At 38.8% G+C, this 22,593-nt stretch overlaps 1 protein-coding gene across 1 annotated transcript in view; it reads left to right on the top strand.

Moving 5' to 3' along the window:
• Positions 1–22,593, top strand: part of RGS9 (regulator of G protein signaling 9) — a 68,485-nt gene that overhangs the window by 17,285 nt on the left and 28,607 nt on the right. Inside the window, exons 5-11 of the mRNA XM_063296539.1 lie at positions 40–91; positions 2,489–2,547; positions 5,773–5,849; positions 7,301–7,382; positions 11,749–11,811; positions 16,669–16,698; positions 18,313–18,374. Coding sequence (XP_063152609.1) covers positions 40–91; positions 2,489–2,547; positions 5,773–5,849; positions 7,301–7,382; positions 11,749–11,811; positions 16,669–16,698; positions 18,313–18,374 — 425 coding nt within the window. The remainder of the gene's footprint in view (positions 1–39; positions 92–2,488; positions 2,548–5,772; positions 5,850–7,300; positions 7,383–11,748; positions 11,812–16,668; positions 16,699–18,312; positions 18,375–22,593) is intronic.

Below are 22,593 nucleotides of genomic sequence, written 5' to 3' on the forward strand. Positions count from 1 at the left end.
CAATAACTTGGTTCTTAGTTTTTGTGTTCCTTCCTACAGACACCCTACTTTTGGCCAACCCAGCAGTGGGGAGCAGAAGACACAGATTATGGTAAGTTTAACATATTACCTCCATTTTCTTGGTGAAATTTCAATGTTGGCAAAAACCATATAAACTCAAAATGTCTCCTACTGTAATAACTTTCATATAAGTAATCATTTATGGAGAAAAATATACTCCTCTCTTTAAAAGGGAGTCTACCCTATTACTTGCTTTTAAAAAAAATGTTATTTCAAATAGCAGTTCATACCCTGCTTTCATTCATTCATTCATTCATTCATTCATTCATTCATTCATTCATTCAACTTAGGTGCTGCCCAACTCGAAATCGACTCTGAATGGCTCACAACATAAACATACACACACACTAGATTTCAGGAGATCCAATTTCAACAAGTTTAAAGAAGTTCTGGGTGGGACCCAATATAGGAACCATCAAGTCAAAGGAAGCACAGGAAGCTTGGGAACTTCTCAAAAATAAAATACTATTCCAGTGAGAAAAATAATTCTGGACAGCTTTAGGAACCCATTGTAGATGACCAGGAAGTCTTTGAATGAGTTAAAAGAGACTGTACTGTTAAGGAAATGGAAGATGGGTGTATTCACCAAGGAAGTAAACTAGCAAATGGCTGATATCCCAGCCTTAAACCTTTTATATGCATAACAGTAGCAGAACAGAGCTGGAAAGTAGAAAGCCAGGTGATCCCTTCTCTGTTTTGCACCATAAAAGAAATAATTTGGTGGACAGAGATGATGTATCCAGCAACTTGAAGATGTAAATTGAAAGAGCAGGTTAAAGAAATACAATGAGGCTAAATTTACAATCCTGGTATTTATTTTATTTTTTATTTATTTGGGAGTTAGTCCACTGAACATAATACAGCTTTCTTCAGGGTCATTATGCAGGTAATTAGGGTACATATGGAAAGAACTGTCTATGTCTTTTATCTGTGTTATATTCTCCTGTGCCTTCTTGTCAAGTGGGCATGTTGCTTCTGAGGCACCGCATGGTAGAAAATAATTTCCGCAAGAGCATAACTTTAATTATTTCTTCAAATGAAAGAAATTTGTGACTTATTAGGAACGGAGCCCTGATTTTTAGGGTTAGATAGCTTAATTGTTAGATTGCTTCAGCAAGGCTTCTATGCAAAACAAAAATAAGGAAGGCTGTCTATATTTAAAGCAAATACTAATTATAATACAAGAAATATAGGCTTGCCCTCTTTCAGATTGATTCCTTCAAGTGTGGCACATCAATTAATTGAATCCTATGTACTGTTAAAGACAGTGCAGAAAGGATATAGTAGTATTGGGAAAAGCATTGAGAAGAACACAAAAGCTGTTCAAAATGTGGAAGAACATGCACACAGAAAGCAACTGAAAGATTAGGACTGCATTACTCTCTGACTATCTTTTTTTCCATGTTTCTATCTCTCCAAGTGAAGTCATTGGGACAGAAAAGACAGGATCAGTTTTTCACTTGGGGATCTCTTTGTTTATTAAGATACAGCCTCTTGGAAAGGAAGATGATATCCATACATGGAGACAATGCTCTGAAACCAAATAAGTTTCAGTCTACAACTGTACGCAACTTTTTCAATACTTCTTCTTGTATGCCAGCTGCCAACTCCAGTCATCCTTTTTATCCTTCAGACTATTTCATTCAGTCTCACCAAATTGGGTAACATGTATGATTCTCATAGTTCAGTGGTAAGGTGCCAGTTTTACTTACAAAAGGGCCTTCATTCAATTTCTGGCATCTACAGTTGAAAGGACTTCTGGGGGGGCAGGAAAAGGTCTCAAAAACCATAATGAGTCATGCTAGTTAGGTGTGGGTTAGATAGTCTCACGATCTGTCTAAGTATGAAGCAGCTAAATAGGTCAGCTAATTGTCATCAACCAATAAAGACAATTGAGAAAATATCAAAGCTATATACTGTATATGTTTGAAGAGATCTTACAGTATCTTCATTGGACATAATACACCCCTGTTTTTAAATAACCCTTGGACTTCAAAGGGTATTAAAAGTCATTCCCATTTTAAAGTCATTGGTAAAAGTAGTTGCTGACCAGGAACATAAAGAAAACAGCCGTTCTGATCTTTGCTGTTTCTATGTCTTGAACATGTATTTGTTCAAGATATTAAGCTATTGTTACTTAAAGGATGCTTCCCATTTAAACTTCCCTAAACTTCTATTTGCCTCTCACTTGCTGTTGCTTCCTCCACATCTACTGTATAGTGTGGTCCAGCTGATGGGTCTGGAGAAGACACCCGTGTTCTCTTGCAGCCTGGTTCCCTAGAATTCCATCTGTCTTTGCTGGCTGCACCTGGGACAGAGCCTCCCTTTGGAAAATACTGTATGACAGGCTAAATGTTAGTCATTAATCACATGCATTTGGTTTTTGCAGCTGTGCAAACAATGTATGTTCTCTTTTTTAAATCCCTAGCCATCTATCTAGCAAAGAAAAATATTAAGAGGAAAGGAATTCTAGAAGAATATGAAAAGGTAGGAAGATACTTCGTTTTCTTATGCAAGGTTCTGCCTAAGCCTCTTATCTAGTACCATTATTTCAATGATTTGGTAAGTTTTCCAGATCATTTTATTGAGATATGTCAAGCACGGGAGGCTTAAGGGCATGTTTGCTTATTTCTTTTATTTATATGCTACTTTCTTCTCAAAGGAGCCCAAAGTGGTTTATAAGAGAAGGAAAAAATAATCTTAAAACCATCATAATAAATCTAACAAAATTTAAAAACAATTAATGTAAAAATTAAAAACAGTTCATTTTAAAAAGAGAACAGCAAAATAACAGGTGAACTTAAAGGTAGTTTTGTTCAAAGTAGTTGTCATCCCATATATAATTGGGTTAACAGGTATATCTTGTTTTTGGAAAGAATATAGTATGAACTGTATACTACACTACACTACACTACACTATATAGGACTAGGTAATCGGCTGCTTCTAAGGACCATAGTCAAGAAACAAATATAGCTGAGTAGTAGTAGTAGTAGTAGTATTCTAGAGGTGACGGACTCATCCCTGGGGGAGCTGGGCGTGTTGACGACCGACAGGAAGCTCTGGCGTGGGCTGGTCCATGAAGTCACGAAGAGTCGGAAGCGACTAAACGAATAAACAACAACAAACAAAGTAGTTGTCCAGAACCTTTGGCAGCTTTCAAGATTGATGTCAACCCACTGAGGTAGGCCAGGTCAGGAAATAGAAACCACAAGGATTACAGGAATGCTGTGTTATTGCAGGTATAATAGAATCTTGAAAGCCTGCCAGACTTTCTGTGTCCCCTCATATACCAAACAATATAAAAGCAAAGTTATTTTTTGTTTGTTCGTTTTTTTACTTTCTACTTTCCCAGAAAAGTAGTTGATGATGAGTGGTCATCAGTCCTCCCTTAACAGCTCATCCATGTCATCATCAAGGTTATCTCCACATTCCTTTACATATGGGGTGGTCAACCACAATCAGCTCAAATCTCACTCCTGACAATGGGGGAACTTATATCCTACCGACCACTGGTTCACTGCCAGCCTGGCCTACCTCCAAAAATAGATCAAGACTAAGCCTCCAATATACAGTATGTTGGGCCTACAGTGTTCTGTGACAGCCTCATGGTGGCGATGAAGACTTCAGTGAGCAGCCTTGACATATAGTGTATACTGAAGTCTCCCAGGACAACAGTCCTGGGATTCTCCATGTTTACCCCAGAGATGGCCTCTACCAGCTCAGGCAGAGAAAACCTTAGGAAGCAGGACAGATAGGATCTAATGCCAGGTACAAACTGTCACAGCCAGCTCCCAGACAAATTAGTTTCCTGATGAGACAGAATTTTAATCAAGGGCTGTGATCAATCCTCCCACCACTCCTACCTGTCTGACATATGCTGATGCTGGGCAGAATGGGTGAAGTCAGTACCACTGGCCTGTTCATGCCAGATCTCAGTGATGCAAACCATGGATGAGTGCTTCTTATTCTAGTTTGAACTGGCATGGACTAACAGCATCCCAACAGTATGCACAACATGGTTACCAGGCCAGTCATGGTTAATCATAAAACATTCATTTACCAGAAGGCAAATTGATAAGATTGATCTCCACTATCTTGTAGCAGGAAGGAATTGAATTCTGCTGCAATCACAAATGCAAGCCTGCCTGATTCCTTCTGGGATACCCATCCTCCTACCCCCTTTACTTGAATGGGATATCTGGCCAATCTCACAGGGGAAAGAGGTTTGCTTGGGCAGATAGTTACATTACTACCACCTATTCTTCCATTGGAAAATGCTCACCTGGAATTTGGATTGGGCAGAACAGGAAATCCTCCTATCCTAGAAGTGAGGAGGGCATGAGTTATTCTCAGTCCAGGAATATATGTAGAGCCCAGAAATGTTGTAGAAAATCAAGGTTATGCTTCAAGTTGGCACTTACCTTGAGGTATGGTAGCTTCACATGCATTTATTTTTTCCTTAAAAGAATTTCAAAAACTAAAATGAGATAGAGCCTGCATCCTGGCATGTGCCAAGGGAGATATCTGCAGGCACTTTTAGAGGTACAGATATCACACTGAGGAACATGCCCTAAAGAACCTCTATCTGATAATGTAGACAAGGGTAGGTAATGTATCTGGAGGAACAATGATAATATTGGGGGTTAGGGTTTTATAGGGGTTTTTGATGGGGGCAGGGAGAATAGGTGCATTAAACCTGGTGGAGACTAAACATACTTCTTTCTATATTTTCATGGAGGCCAAAAAACATACCACCAAAATTTAATGTTTTGCTCCCAATATTTAGCAGTGCAATCAGGAAGGTCTCCAAATGCAGCAGTAGCAAACTGAAGGTAGCAAGACAGTTTCCTGTGTTCTTTTAATGCAACAAAAAAGATTAGCAGGAGCAGATCTGAGTTTATGAAAATATATACTTTCATCCACATAAAGTCATACCATTTAGCTGAATTTGCTGTAATCAGGGTGGATGCTGAAAATGTTTTTATTCATTTTAAGCTCATGATGTTGCAGCTGAAGTACTTACAACCAGGGATGTATCACTGTGAAGCCAAAGCCAAATGGGTGCTTTGGACTGGGAACAGGCACCCAAATTACATCTGTTACCACCACTTTAAAGAAAGCTGCATTTTTTCCTGGGCTCACACAGTGGCTGCCGATTGCAGGAAAGTAAGCACTTGAGTTAGGGAAGCTGATAGGATGCAATAAGGTGCTTCAACTCAAACATATTTTCCTGGGCTCTCTGCTTCTTAAGGAGATGGAGGGTACATGTCCATGCCAGCTCCAAAGCACTTTTTTGGCTTCAACCTGAAGTGCACACATCTCTCCTTACAATCATGTATTTTTTGACTATGTTTTTAATGTTATTGCATTTTCCATGCTTCAGTGTATTTTTAATTCTGTCTTCTATCTTAAACAACAAGTGATATATACATATGTAAAGTAAAATAAACAAAGGTTGCCTGGTCTTTTTCATTATTTTTAAAAAAAATATCTGTTAAAACATTTATCACTTTTAAGTACTGACTACTTCACTATTGTGATTGTGATTAACATTAAGAAATTCTGTTGAAAAATGTTATCAGCCATGCTTGTTTTATGCTTGGTACACAAGGCCAATGTTGCAGCTCTTTATCACATCCTTTGTTGTGAGTGCATAATGGATGCCTGTTCCCTTTGCTTCTCTCCCCCTGCCCACCCGGTTGGTTTTCCAGGAACATTATAGCACATTGAACAAAAACATCAATCATAAATGGGACTTCATTATTATGCAGGCCAAGGAGCAGTACAGGTAGGAGCCATTTCTTAACTGGGGGGGTTGTATTTTGTTTGAGCAAAAGAATAAGCAATAGAATAGCATAGCATAGCATAGCATAGCATAGCATAGCATAGCATAGCATAGCATAGCATAATACTTTATTGGCCAAGTATGATTAGACATACAAGGAATTTGACTTCGGTGGAAGAGCTTTCAATATATTTACATAACATCAAAAATAAACAATAGTAAAATAATAATGTTATTTACTAAAACTATACAATCAAGAAAGAAAAAAAATTGAAGGAAATAATACTACAGCTATTAACTAACACACACTCATATTTAAAGGGAGAATTAAGGGACAGTATACTGCATCTGTTGTCTAACATTTGTTCACATTTAACAGAGCATTACCAGTCACATCTTAGCAGTCATGTCTTACCATACATTGTCAATCATTAGGCTACATTAATTAGGAGTTCAACAGAGCAATGGCACGAGGAAAAAAAAAGTTTCGATGTCTAGATGTTTTGACATACGGTACTCTGTAGTGCCATCCTGATGGTAGAAGTTGAAACAGTTTATGTCCAGCATGCAAAGGGTCTGCAGATACCTTCTCTGCCCTCCTTTTGACCCTTGCAGTATACAGGTCTTCTATAGAAGGCAGGCGGATTGCAATAATTCTGCAGACTTAACTATCCGTTGAAGTCTATATTTGTCCTGGTTGGTTGCGGAACCAAACCAGACAGTTACAGAAGAACAGATAACAGATTCAATAATTCCTCTGTAGAACTGTACCAAAAGCTCCACAGTAATTTTATTTTACCTTCTCCCTCTTTCTAAGAAGAGTCATCAAAAATTGACGTGGCTCTGCCTTTGCCCTTGTACCTCATCATCAATAACTGACTTGCAGTTTTGCACATAAATAAAATTCTTGGACAGTAGCATACATGGCCTGTTTGAGAGATATAAATGTTGTTTTCTTCTTCTCTGGTAATGGGATGCTAACACTGATATTTGTCGTTGGACAACATTTTTAGTGACTGTCCATAGCCAATTTCATAATACCGTAATAAGGTTTGTGGTTGCTTTGTATTTCACCTTAACTGAGAACTCCATAAATGGCTACAGGCAAGCCTTCCCAACCTTAGGCCCCTAGCTGTAAAATGGGGATAATGCTATTGCTTTATTGTCATGTTGTTTTAGAAAACTTCTTATTCAACATTTTCTTAAGTCACTAAAAGATGGACTATTTCTACAGTTAAGAGAAAAAGATACACAGAATGATCCCTGAATCCAAGGAAGGGAATGTTTATAGAATGAAGTGGCACATTCTTCTTCATCGTGCGTATTAAAGATCTGCAAGAAAATCCATGCCACATTTATGTTATTTCTTGTAGGAATGTACAAATAATCCTGAGAAATAATTGCAATCTTATGTTCTGATTTATTAAAAAATAAGTATTGTCCTGGATTTGCAGGACAGGAAAGGAACGAAAGAAAGAAGACCGGTATACTTTGGAGTGTCAAGAGAAAGCCTACTGGCTGGTGCACCGGACACCTGTAAGCAAGAACAGACTTAACTTTTAAATAAATATGTTCTTTTGTGTGAAAATGATTCATTATACTGAGTTTGAAAATAAGAATTAGTTCCCCTCATGAGTCATTGATTCTCAAGACAGGTTGAATCCAAACATAAAATGGTGACCTAGACAGAAGCACAACAGACAGACTCCTTTGCAGGCAGATGTTCTTGCTTCAGAAGGATGGGTTGCTTTCTTTATTCCAGAGACAGATATGCATGGAAATTACTCCCTTTCCTCCCTACCCTGAGAAGTATAATTGGAAGATTACAAGGCCTGAATAGTGAATCAAACCTAGTAGATAACCTCCACTTGGAATGGTCATTTGTGGTTTCCAAGTGACTGGCCTATATTTCTACACTGGCTTACCATCTGTCCTAACAGTCAGGAACCACGCTGAGACGAGGAATAGGTCTTTAGTGTTTTATTACTGCTACGTTAGACAGAAAATCCAAACAAACTGAAGAAGCATGGGAAAACCCATACAGATAAACCCCAAAAGTCAAGGCGGGTCTGTTCTGTGTCTCTTTGAATGGCTGCTCAACTCCTCACTACTACGCATGCGTTTTCCCCCCTGGATAGGGGCCCCCTCCTGCTCACCATCAGTGCTCATGACACCATCTTAAATTCTGTTGGATTAATACTTATTTTGATACTGTATTTCACAACTTTAGCTATAGGCAGCCCAGAATCCTATGTAATTGGTGGTTTTATACATACATTAGCATGTAAATGGTGAATAATAAATGCTGAACATGTATGTGTAGGATTGCAGCATTACATTTGTGAGTTGTTAAATTTCTCACCACTCACATGAGCATGAAGCTTGGGGACTGTTGCAGGAGTAAAAAATGGACAGCTCTTTCAGTAAAGTGACAAGGGAGCCCAGATGCCTTTTTCCTTGAGACAGGGGACACATTTGCCCAGGAACCAATAATGGGTTACTCCTGCATCTTCTGAGAGTTGTGCATTGGGCAAAAATCTGTATTATTTATATTTGATTCCATGAACAAAGCTGCTTAGTTTGACTTGAATGATTCGTATTTCTACAGGGCTGTGATTGTGATCTCACTCAAAACCAATTGAAGTTACTGCCAAAAGCCAAAAAATTAACTGCAGGTTCATGGAATCTCTGCCTCCTGATTATCTGATTTCCTCTCATGCATCTTCCATGCCTTGAGCTGCTCTGAAGGGTGCTTTTGGAAACGTTTCCATCTGGAAAAAGACATCAAGCTGGGCATCCAACAACACCTTGTTTCTGTTATTTGGGAGGCACTTCTGGCAGATGCTGGGGGTAGTTTCCTGAGCAGTACCACACTGATCACAGCAGGCTGTATGACTCTGACACATGCCAAGAAGCTACATTCCCTAATCCCAAATCATAATCAAAGACCCACTTTTAATTGTGCACACAGTGTAAATGGCCACTGAGAGCCCAGCAGTTAACAGACAGAAAAGTATAAGCCTCCGGCAAATGTCAGACTGTAATTGGAGCTTGGCTTGGGAGAAAAAAGTACCATCTGTAGAAAAGGTCTATGCACCACAACAGCCCCTTTGGTCCTCGTTCATCTTTCCTGCTGAAACATCTTTGATCATGTCAGAGTTGCTTTTGGATCTTTCTCTTTCTTGAGCTGTTTCCCCCCTCCCGCCTTTTTTTTTTTGCCCTTTTAAGATAGCACTGGCTGAGATTTAATTATTGATGGCCAAACTTCAGCAGACATCAGATAGCAGATCCAAACTCAGCTGTGCTCAAAGCAGATGTGATAGCAGTACCAATCTGTTTATTATGTCGAAGTGTTCCTTTCTTCACTGACTGGGTAGTATTTTTTTTTCTTTATGAGTCAACTTCCCATGCCCAGATTTTGTGAGGCCATGTAGAAAAATGCCTGTGTTGTTAGAGTTACCAAATGCAGCAATGGACACGTTTAATATCATTGGTACACAAAAAAGGGAATTTTGCTGCTGTGTCTCTTCTGGATTATTCTGGCTATAGTTGGAGAGGCCCTTAAGAATGTGTTCTGCCAAAGTCTCTCTCCTAGGTTAGTGGGGTCTCAGCTGCAGGATTCCCTAGTGGCGGTTGTGAGCCATGATTATACAGCTCCTTAAGGTAGCATTGCACTGCAGCATTCTGGGAGGAAGTGCCAGTTAAAATTTACAGAATATACAGGATGGTTTGGAGTAACATTTCATTGGGATAAATATACATTTGAAGCTTGAAGACCTTACTGGGCTCTGATACCCAATGCTGCTATAGGTGGGTATTTGTCCTGGCCATAGTTACATGGATTATAAACTGCAAACAAGGGGACCAATAATAATAATAATAATAATAATAATAATAATAATAATAATAATAAAAAAAAGTCAGGAAATCTCTGACCTCTAAAAATGTTTGCAGAAGTAAATATGCATTTATGTGTTCCTTGGTCTTACATAGTGACTTAGCAGTTGGAAAATACAAAATTTAGTTTACCTCTCTTAATCCTAAAGATAGATTTCCAGAGGATGGTGACTTCTAACCTAATCCTGACCATTGGGATGTGAGGCTTTCTCTGTTTTAAATTTGAGCATACATGCACACAAGGATTCAGAAACAAGAAAATATTCAGCAAAATCATAAGAAAAAGACATAAAACCTCAAGAATCTAATAAAATATTATAAGTCCAATATATTTCAGCCCCATAATAACATTTTTGGATGTATAAAATACATTATACATATTTTTATATGTAATAAATTTGTGCAGAATGTTAGAATATTGCAGTATGAGCTCTGATACCTGCAGGCTAGATTCATTCTTTCTGGCTGGATTTGAGAGGCAGTTTAGGACTGAGTTAATTTTACATAGTTAGTTACAGATATTATATGGATCTTTTTTACTGTTAATTAGTCTTTTTTGTCACTTTTACTTTATTTTAATCACTATAATATATTTATGTTTTTTTTTCTTCACTGTATAGTCACTATTTCTTTTCCTTTGTTGGTGATATCCCCCCCCCCACTTTTTAATTTCATTTTTTTTTAAAGTTAGTGCTTCTTTGAGGATGGGGGCTGATTCTGCTGCCCTAAATGTGTACCCCATGCTGAACGTGCACCCCTTTCCTTGTTCTGGCCATGTTGGACAACTTCCATCTAGTCTCGAATCTTCTTTTGGCGGGGGGTGGGGGAGAGATATATTTGCAGAGAAATCTCAGACAAAGCAAGAGTATCTGGATCCCTTTCAGTCAGGTTTCAGATCTGGCTGTGGGACATAAATTGCTTTGGTCACTCTTGTGAGTCGCCTTTCTTGGGACATGGATGGAGAGAGTCTATCCCTGCTGGTCCTTTTAGACCTCTCAGCAGTTTTTGGTACCATTTGTTTTGACATTCTTCTGCAAGAGCTGGGGATTAGTAGCAAAGTGTAGAGTATAAAGAGGATGACCTTGACAGATCTGCTACCAAAGCATCAACAAGGGAAATATTGCTTAAGCCCCAACAATGAAGGAGGAGGAGGTAAAGCATAATTGCATTTGCAAGAATCTCTCGCTATAGCCAGTCTTAATAAAAATAGTTTTAGTCTTAATGTGGTGTTAATTTCTTGGTCTGATCTACATATTGGGGCTGACTTCAGTCTTACAAGTCTCATTATGCTTTAGCTATCTATCAGTTAGGATGAGGTATCATCAGGGTGCAAATTAGTTTCCATGGCCAAATCAGAGATACAGTCAATATTTTCATTTGGTGTTTGATGGCTGTGAGAGACTGAGTGGGACTAAACAAATTCAGGCTGATTCACCACAAGACAGAGTTGCTATTTGTCCAGAATAGAGCTCAGCACGGCTCTTACGATAGCTGTGGATGAGGTTGTACTCCTCCTGTGAAGTAGCAGGTTCGTGACTTGGTAATTCTTCTGGACTCAGAGGTTCTGTTTAATCAGCAGGTGGAGACCACAGTCAGGCTCCTTTGCCCAACTTAGACTGATGTGCCAGTTGCAGCCTTTTAGAGAGCAGAAAGCTTTGGCAAAAATTACTCTTGCCTTCATTATCTTGAGATTGGATTACATTCTATATTATAATTCTAACTGTATTGATTAGTTATTGTTTTAATGGATAGTATCATTATGTTTTAAGAGATGTAAGGCAGCCAATGTCTTTAGAGGTGGCAGAGTGTAAATTTTATAATAAATATTCATAAAACATGAATGAAATTCTTTCCTGTTTTAGATTTAGTTTGGTAGCTAAAAGAGCAGCTAGAGCATCCTGTACTTGCTAGTTGAATCATAGCTCTAACTATACCTATTATTATAAAAAAAATAATATGGCATAAATATATCTTTGTTACATTTTGTTTTGTTTCTGTATTATAGCCTGGAATGCAAGACACACTTGAGTATGGGTTGAATCGAGTGACTGATCCCTGTGAAAATAAGGTAAACCAGGTAAGTTTTAATAATATTCTGATTATAGTCTTGTAAACTTACATTGTAATTAATTTTATAACATAAATGGTTGGCAATGTATTGTTACTGAACTTTTATATGTACATGGGGTAGGTGAGTGCTTTTTTTGTTTTTAAAAAGACTCTTAGGAATGCCAGGAATCAGTCTTCATCAGAAAGACTAGCTAATCCTCCCTTCTACGGTGCTGTAGTTCAAACATTTGAAATAAAACATTTTTATTTTATTTATATCTTTATTTAAAATATCTGTAGGCCATCCACTGGATCTCAGGGTAGACTGCAACCCCTCCTATGATTGTCAAAAATCAAAATGTAAAGAGGTGGGATATCTCATTATAGATCACCATCATTTCATTTGGAACTGAAAGCAAATCCTGCATGCAAATTGATCATGATGTAGGGAAAGGTTCTAGCATAATTTTTTCCCTGAAATATTAAGTTTTTTTTCTCAGTAAGAGGGTTTTTAGTTTTCTTTCTTTCCCTCCTTCCCTCCCTTCCTTCCGTGGCATTCCATTATGGGATGAATTCACACAGAGCAACAAATTTTAAAGAAACTGAAATCCTATTAGACCTAACTGCATGGAGAGCTCTGTGAGAATTAAGCCCTTCTAAGCTTGTACCTAATTTCAGCTATATCTGATGTGTATAACACTGCTAGGCAATCTATGCCAGTCATATCATGGGACTTTCTACAGAGAATAAAGGAATAAGGGAGATAGAAAATCTGGCAGCTGAAGTTATTTTAATGGGTCAGTGGGACTCCTATGGAAGGTGTGGCTTGGATGATGTTTGGTTTGTATCCAGCTGAAGACCCCCTCAGGGCAGCTTGCATTGTTTTCATGTGACACTTTGCAATGCTAACCGACTTCTCATCTGAATCAAGCTCTCCACTATTGCAGCTCTCAGAGGCAGGGAATCACGGTGGCAAGTGGGCTTGGTTGCCATGGAGACTGAAGAGGAGAGATAAACGCAAGAATTTAGGACTTATCTTTTCCCTGTAAGAGGAGGTGGTTGATAGATCTTCCTTGAAAAGAGAACCAAGATTTGTCATCCCAAAGGACTTGAAGGGAAAAGGGTCACCAAGGCAAGCTACATTGCTCACCTACAGTACTTCCAGTCCAATGCAGAGATAGGTTATAAAACTGGATCCTAATCCTGGATTCATTGAGACACACAAGTGGCATCGCTTTCACTACATGCTGCCTTCAATCTCTCTCCCCCTCCCCACTGACTCTGGTCCTTTCAAAATCTCTGGCCCCCTTAGTAGGGGAGGACCTTATTTTCTTCTAGTCTCAGGGGGAAAAATTCTAGTCAGGAGGGGGTGTTGACTGCAGTTAGGGACCAGATGAGAGACAATGGTTAGCTGTGGGAGCCACATATCTTAGAGAGATGGAAGCCTCATTCATGGTTGAGAGGCAGGAAAGTGGGGAAGGAGGGAAAGATATCTCATGACGTTTTGAACATTTTTAATGAAAAATATTTCAAAAATGTGGAAAAGGGTCCTTGGGCACCATCTAGAAGTATGATGAATGGTGTGGTGCTCTTCTCCTAGAGGAGACACTGCTATTTATCTATAGTGAAATGGAGAAATTACATTGAATACAGAGGAATATTTTCATAAACTATTGTATGATGATTTAAAAAACTGCATAGTTCATAAAATTCTAGATTCAGTTCTCATCATTTGGCATTTCATCAGTCAATTTTAAGTATGTAGGGAATAACAGAAACTGAGTGTAACAACCTGAAATCATTGTTTGGATTTAGACTAATTCTAAATGAAGAATGAATAACTAATAATGCAATGATGAAAAAAATGGTAAAAGAATGAAGAGGGAAAAATCTCAATTTAAAATTGCAAATATAATTTTGATTTCATTAAGTACTTTGTGTACAAAATGGTTAATTAACTATTTCCCTCCTATCTTTTGTTTTCTCTCTCTAGTCTGTTTTTCTCCGATGTGTATGATCTTCGTTCTCTGTGAAGTACTTGGTTGCTTGTTCTGTAGAAGACGAATGTACTGTTACATCAAAATGAATCTCATCCTATTCGGTTCTCCTTATACATTACTATATAATTAAACCTGCAAAATAGAAATAAACTGGAATGAGAGTTGGATCTACTTTAATTCAGCTGATTTAAAAAAAATGTTTATGACTGTAAGCTCCTTTTATTTCCTATGGATTAGCCCCCATATTGTCATTGCTGAGTGGTGGGAACTCAGCTGAATTTTATTGTAATTGCAGACTGTCTAGTGGGAGAGGAAACCATATTAACAAATCAAATGGTTTACATAAGCAAGCCAGGTGTAGTGTCCATCCTGGTGCCCCCTTTTATTGACTTGATATGAGTGAACAGTTTCTATTCTTTTGGAGACAGGTCTTCCCAGCAACCATTATTCAATGCTGCAGCCTCAAGATCTTTAACGGAAACCATCAGGCAACCTCAGCTGAAATACAAATCACCTACCAGTTTTGATTTGTGCATCTTTAGACATTTATTTATATCCTTATTAATATGAGGCTGTTGGGCAGTTGACTTACACCAAAAGTAATCCTTTTTCCGAGCATGAATCAGTCATCTTAATAAGATTTATTGAAGTGAAAGAGGTAGATAGATTACAGGAATTTCAACAACTTAACTACTTCCCGCTAAAACCAATTCATCTTCCTAAGACATAAGGGTGGAGACTTTTGTAATTCCTTTCTAGCGGCTTTTCTGGAAACAAGCAGAGGTGGATCTTTTTACTGATAAAGGATGAACTTGCTGGTGTCTTTTTACAAAACTGTTTCCTGCATTCTTAAGTGTCTTAGAAGTGGCCATTAAAATTGGCAAGAAAAAATAACTTCCAAGGAAGTCTTTGTATTTAACTGCAATACTGTATTTTTATAGTATTTTTTTAACTGGCCTGCCTCAGATTTATCATACCATCCTATAATGCATTATCTACAATAATAAAATAGTATCAGGAGACATTAAATAAGCAAACATACCAAAAGTTCATCTATCTTTTCTTAAAGCCTGTATCTTGTATAACAGGATTCTTCTGAAGTGCTATCGAGTAGCTTCACATTTGATAGAGGCGATAGTAACCTGTAGGGTCCAGTTTCAAAGATTATTTCCTTTGTTTGCTGTTTTCTCATTATTAGGTACCTAACATTTGTAAACAAAAGTGGGATGTAAATGCCTTAAATATTTGCAGTATAGATACAAGCACAAAAAATAATGGCATAGTAGCATGAAGCCTCGTGTGGCGCAGAGTGGTAAGCGGCAGTATTGCAACTGAAACTCTCCCCACGACCCGAGTTCCATCCCAGAGGAAGCTGGATTCTCGGGTAGCCAGCTCAGGTTGACTCAGCCTTCCATCCTTCCGAACTATAGTCTGCCAAGAAAACGTGAAAGCGGCATCCCCCCAAAGGGTCAGACATGAGTCGGTGCTTGCACAGGGGACCTTTCACACCAGCATGAAGCCACATCTGTTCATACTTTCTTTGGGAGAAGGATTTGATTGTAGCAATGCATGAGTATAACAAGATTTTGGAGGGCTTGTGCTTAGATGCTATTAAAAGTTTAATAGCAGCCACTGGTGGCCCAGGTTTCAGTTGGGAATGCAATACTGGTAACTGGGATTAAATTTTTCCCTCTGTTGCACTTTTCTGATTAAAACTGCTCACACCTCTGAAGGTGATATTAGCAATGCCAAAGTCATACTGAATTAACTAAACCTCACCTATGACTAAGTTGCGTGCTGTTGTATTTGGTAATCAGTGGTCCTTTATAGGTTGGACAGAGACCATGTTTTTATCTATCCATCCATCCATCCATCCATCCATCCCACTTTTCTCTGAGAACTCAAGGTGACATACATCTTCATTTTATGCCCACAAGTAATGCTCTCTGCAAGGTAGGCAAGGTAGGCAAGGCAGAGAGAGAATGACTGGCCCAAAGTCATCTTGTGGTAACAGCATGTGAAAAATTACCACTCATTAAAAGTAGATATGCATTTGAATTCCATACAAAAAGAAAAGAACAGTTTTAGTGCAAAATTGGCAAAAAAAAAAGGGGGGGTTACTTTGGACCTTTCCCCTAATTGCCTTTCTATTTGAAATGCATCCTCTCATAAAATTGTTTTAAAATAATAAAGGAAAGGAAATCGGCATCCAAACCCTTTTGCATACATTTGCATGCATGTAATAACCTCTCAGGTATGCGGGTTTGCAGAATGTGATCTAGTGAGTGCTTGAATGAGAGTCATAGAAGCAAAAGGGCCTTCACAAAATTTAGGGGTTTTCCTGAAAGCCTGTACTTGACATGTCTTCCCTCTGTTTCCATCAGCTTATTCCAAACAAAGTCATGCATGATACTTCAAAGGGAACTGCAGGAACAAACAGCCTGCAGTTAATTTCTAGCCTTCAGTTGCTGGCTGGCTGGCTGGCTGGTGGATGTCATATAACATCATCAGAACTATTTAAATCACAGCATAACCACAACAGATATTACTTTGGAGGCTTTTAATTGCAATGTTTATGTGTTGCAATATATTGTTTCCTGTTGCTTTTTACCAATGCTGAACAGTCTGATTTCTGTCTCTTAAATGAGTCTACTTTAGCTCCATTACAATAAATCTGTAATTAAATGCATACAGATATATAGGCTGAGAAGAAGCAGGCACTACTAGCTACTGAATAAGATATCGTGAAATCATACATTCCATGGAAGTTCTTCAACTTTGTTAGATGAAGTGGATTGATGCTAATCTAAATTTTGTTTTAATTGTTAAGGAGGCTGTGATACTCTTTTCAAACGCACTATTTCTTTGTTTTACAGAAAAAAACAATTGATGTATATAGGAGAGAGGTAATTCCTTTGTTGTAATATATACTATTAGTGTAATGGTAGTCTGCGTTAATACTTATATCACATATAAAGATCTTACTTCAGCAGGCCGGAGATGGTTGAGAAACACCCTTTGAACACATTAAAATCTTGGGTGTCTTTTTGCTTTTGTTTTAATATATGAATAAAAGTGTATCATCCAAATTCCATTTTTAGCCAGATTGAATAGTGCTGTCAAGAGGCAAGGAAGATCCTGGGTGCTTCCTCCTGTTAGAGCTTCCTCCCCTGCACCCATAGTTTGGTACCAAGCATCTTAGAATGCCTTAAGAGATGACATGGCCATAATAAAAGATATACTTAATTGTATATCATTTAATAATTTATTACTAGCTTCCACGGGCATCCACAGCAAACCATGATGACATCAAAATGATGACACTCATCTATTGTGAGTACTGAGTATTATTCAGCTCTTCAAGGTAGTCCACGTCAGGAAACAGACTCCACAAGTCTGGCTGGAGCTCTGCTTCAGTGATATAGGCTGTGGTAACAGAATCTTGAAAGCCTGACTAGATTCTTTCTTATGCTTTCTGTTTCCTGGGCTTAAAGCATGTTGTTGCAAACATCACCTCTGCCTTGTTTCTCCCAGGTCATCTCCTTAGCTCTCTACACACACATGGTGACACCATGTCACAAATCTTGCTGTTAACTACTTGTGTAGCAATGCCTGACACAAGTATGTAAGCTGCACTATAGTATTTGCATCACGATGGTATGATGCACAATTCATCACCTGCCCCCCTGCAGATGCCTGTGTTTGGTTCTCATTAATCACCTTATTCTGCTTAACAGTAAAAACAAATCTTTGACTTCTTTTCCCTCGGCTGCCAATTCTCAGCCCAAATTATCACATTGGGTGCATTTATGCCATATTTACACAGAATCACTGGATCTATTTAATACACTGAAATGCCTGGGGGCTGAATGTTCATGTTAGCCTCCATCCTTCCTTCTCACTACATCAGTGAACTTTTATTTGTCATTATTTTTGCTCATTGAAGTCAGTCGTCTGACAAATGGAAGTGTGTGAAGAAATCCAAAATATTGAAATAAATCTTGGTATATTTTAACTGATTTGTTTTACTTTCTTGGATGTAAAGTATTGATCCATGCAAGCATTTCAGAACTGAAGTGTCTTTTGAATTGGTCCCTCCACATGTGAGGCTTAGGTTGGTGGTTCCTGTTGTGCTTCCAAAAAGGGCTGTACCTTTGTCTAACCCTCACATTTCACGCACACACATCTGTGACTCCATTCTGGGCCGATTTCTTGGCCATTCCTGTTTCTCTGTCTTTTAAGCAGAAGTCTTTGTAAGGATAGCACAGCCCAGGGATGGCAGGTGATGGAAATGAACTTTTCATAAAATGTCTCTTTAATTTATTTCTCATCTTTCCAATACAAGAAACTTCATAAAGACTTAAATTACAATTCAGGAAGCTGCCTTCTGGGCATTCACTTCTCGCAAGAGAGGGTCATAGAATATTATGGAACAATATCACTAATTGCTTAGTGGATAAAGCTTGAACTCAATTATCTGCTGTTCTGCTAACATTTACCAGAACTCTCTGCCTTTACAGATCATGTGCTACCAACAGGCCATCATGAAGACTACAGTAAAGTCATCTGTCTCTCTGGGAGGGTAAGCTCTGCCATCTTGTATGTCCTCTCATGATGCTTTTGATAAGCGATTTAGCTAGATATGGTCTTTTTAAACATAGTCATGGCTTGCTATGATACTTAAGTTTGATCCAGAGGCCTTTTTTTAAAGAATCCCTAAACTGACAGATGTAAGTATTCAGTAATGTGATGTGATTGTTTAAGAAAGCCGCGCTAGTATTAATGGAAGCCATAGCTGGCAGTAAGCAGAATGTCATGATATACAGAGAGCTGTATAATTCTCCCGTCTCTCATTCTCAAATACCCTTTTCTTCCCTCTCTCTGTGTCCCTCTGCTACAAAAACATTTATATCAGCCTTTCTCAACCTTTTTGACCCTGGAGGAGCCCTTGAAATATTTTTCAGGCCTGGGGGAACCCCTGCACATTCAGGCTCAAATATAGGCCAGAAGTTACAAAACTATTATATTCGTTTCAAGTGTAGGCCTGTATATATGCATTAACAGTGCTCTTAAACTAAAAATAAAGAATGAAACTTACCTCTTTAATGTGGAGTTGCCTGAATTTGAAATAATTTTTTAAATAAATCGTGATCTCCCAGGTAACCCCAGTGACCTCTCTCAGAACACTGGTTGAGAAAGCCTGCTTTATATTCTTACCTCACGTACAGACATACCCTGTCTCATCATCCATCCATCTCAATATTTCTATATGGCTGTAACTTCTCACAATTTAGCATGGATTGTATACTAAAGTCAATATTAAAAACCAATAAAAACAATAAAAGCATCTCAGGTCTACTGTCCTTCCCAGGAGCCCATCTGAATATAAAGGTTTTTGCTGCTTTGTGAAACTTAACCTGAGGCTGGGTGGGGGCTCTCTTTACTTCAGGAAGCAAGATGTTCCATAGCATGGGGGCCTCAACCAAGAAGATATATCTTTGGGTCCCACCCGCTTAGTCTCCCCTCAGTTGGGGACCTGAAGTAGCCACTCTCTTGTGTGCCAAGTCATGTAAGACTTTAAAATTGGAATTGAATTGGACCTGGAAGTTTATGGTTAACCAATGTGGCAACTTCAACATAGGTGTCACACTGCTAAACCCCTCTCCTCCTGTCAGCAGTCAGGACCAATTACAGTTTCTGAATCACTTTTGAGGGTAGCCCCATGTAAAATGTCTTGCAGTAGTTGAACTGTGAGAGGATGAGGGCACAAGTCACATTGCAAGGTCATCTCGATCCAAAAAGGCTCACAAGTGGTGCATCTTTGACATAAATGTTTACATCCCTCCTTCCCTCCACAGGCTTCCTTCCCATATTTTCCAACTTCCATAAATTTACAATTGTAACCTTGTGAGATCCTCCCTGGGATCTTTAAAAAGCTGGACAGTTATGCTTTCTGCATCTAGACTTCTGAGCAGGAACTTCATTTCCGTAGTTTCAGTTGCCAATTTGTAGAGGGTGCATCAGAAAGCTACTTAAAAAGATTGAGATGGGGTTGAAGTTTCCTACATTTTCCAGGGCAGCATTCCTTAATGGACTTACAAGATCCTTTTTCTGAGAGGGAGGGGTTCAGTCCCAAATCTTAGCTAAACCTATCACTGAAAAATAAACCATGCACACTACTAAGATTTCCATTATTTGCTTGTCCTTCTGACTCCTAACTAGCATTATTTCCAGTCCAGCAACCTGTTGAAAGAAATAGTTATTGAATAGTACTATGGAATAATAATAATCCATCTTTAGAGCAACTAGGATATTTTTCAAATGTGTGAGTGAATTTCCTGTTTTAAAAGGAACAGGTTTATATTCTGGTCTTCTTAAAAGGCAGTATTTGCTTGTTATCTGTATATGAATTCTCTTTAATGATCAATTTCTCATTTCTGCTGTGATCTAAGATGCTGAGTCATACATTTGTTTTGAAAGATAGTTGTTATTCTTTTAACACACTGGACATTGGGCAGGGAAGCACCACCTGTATTTAATTCCATCCTTTTTTAAAACTGCAAATTTATTTTCCTGATTGTTCTGGGAGCAATACTTGAAAATACTGGAATTTTTGTACTATTTATTATTCTTTTTGTAACTTCAGCATATTTCACCATGTTTCTGAATTGTGGTGAGTTGAGAGGGACATAACTTGAGGAGCTATTTTGAATGTATTTTGTACTGGGTTCTAAACGAATTGTTATTTCTTCTTCTTTATGATATAAGCTTGCAGTCCCAGGGGTTGTATGCATAGCAGTTTATATGCTCTACTGTGGGTATAATCATCTTCACCTGAAACATCTATAAGCAAGAACTTACCACCGGGTTTCAGAAAAACCAAAGCTGTGGTTTGTTGCTTGTATAAGCAAGTATTGCTGGAAGGTACTTCGGGGGATGATTAGAGAAAATCCCAGCTGCATTCCTGCACTATACCATGGAAACGCCAGGATTCTAGCCAAGTTTTTGACTGTTTTAAAAATGTAAGGTGGACTTGGATATCTGCCAGCCCAAGCATCTGCCAATAGAAGCCCAATTCTCAACAGCTCAATTCTCAATGAACTTGTCTAGAAATATTATTTGGTATATCTCTTCCTAGACTTAAAACAGCAAGTGAGGGATCCTATGTTTTAATTACCTCCCATGCCAAAACAAAAATCTTTACATAGGGAACTGCTGTATCTGGGATAAAGTTAAGGTAGATCCTTTTTTTGTATCATACAAGCTTTCTGTGGCTGATTGTTTTTGGCGTGGGAATGCATTCAAACATCTGCTCCATTGTATCATTCCAAAGTGGAACATTCTAAGAATGTGCCATGTAGTATTTTGAAATGTATATTGCAGACCTGATTTTTCTATAGTTGAACAAAGCCTACATAGATATTAATATAATATAAACAATTAATATAATAAAACAATTAACATATATAGCATTAATATAAATTAATATAATAAACAATTAATATAAAATAAACAATAATGTCTCCTTAAAATTGTGTGTGACTCCTGGGGTCTTCATGGAAGTGGTTTGCCTTTGCCTTCTTCCACAGTGTTTTTTTAACTTCCTAATCTAGCCTTGCTATCCCCTGGAGGTCTCCCATCCAAATAGTAATCAGGCCCAAATATGTCTAACTTCTGAGTCCAGATAAGGTTGGCCAAGTGCTGCTACCTGCAGAGACTCAAGTGTGGTATAATTAGTCTCTTGAAGCCAGTTTATCAGAGAGCTCCATGTCTCTTAACCCTGTATACAATATAGGAACAATATCACTGGCACTGTCAGATTCCTCTGATCAAAAGGTTCACAGAACCCCTTATCAGAGCATCTTACATTGCTTCCTTATCAATAGGTCAGACTCTCTGTCGCCAGATGGGAGGGGGTGTTGCAATGGAGTGTGAATTGCATTATTATGGCTAGAGATTTATGGTGGTTCACATCAAGGCCAGTCAGTAGAGATACACTAGCAACCCCACCTGGATGGGAAGGGGGGTGACATACTTCCGTGGGAAAGGAAGGCAATCAAGGAAATGTAGTTTTAAATGTATGTTCTAGCAGGAATTCTCCATTCGCAGCTTTACCTCTGTCCTAGTCACTTTGCTTCATTAAACAGTTAAAGGATCCTGGTCTCCTGACTGTCGTTGTGTGAATGCTCGAATGGTCTAGTGCTCACATTAAGCTGTGAATCTATTGTATTCAAGAACTCTTCCTGGGGAAAGTTACTCAGCTGAGAGTTAACGAAATAATGCCGAAACATGGAAGATTCAAAGCAAAGGAGCCATTGCCCTCAACCTCCACCGAGAGTATGGTGCTGTATGCCAAAGGGGAAAAAGATAAGGTTGAGTTGGAAGAGAGCTCTGGGAGCAGGGAAAGCGAGTGTAAAACGGAACCCCGGCTAAACACCACAGAGCTGGAGAGCACACTCCTTACCCTCAACTTTGTGAGAGAACCCGAGACTCCGGATGTGATAGTGGAAGATGGGTCCCTCACAGTCGGGTACGAAGGCGGCAGAGGGGAGAGCACCCCCACCTTTGGAGGCACAAGTAAGAGTGTTGAGCCCGGGGTCTCGTGGGACTGCAGCAGACACTGAGGGGACCCCGCAAGCGATTTGTGGGCTGGGGGCAAGGATGTCAGCCATGGAGGTGATGATGCAGCATGTATTGAAAGCTCTTGACACCCTAGCCTATCCCCTGGGTGAAGTTTCGACCCAGCTCTCCAGGGGGGCATCGCCAGATCTACGAGGGAGACGTCGCACAATAACCCCCAC

The sequence above is a fragment of the Candoia aspera genome, chromosome 2 (genome assembly GCF_035149785.1).
Source record: "Candoia aspera isolate rCanAsp1 chromosome 2, rCanAsp1.hap2, whole genome shotgun sequence".
Lineage (NCBI taxonomy): Eukaryota > Metazoa > Chordata > Lepidosauria > Squamata > Boidae > Candoia > Candoia aspera.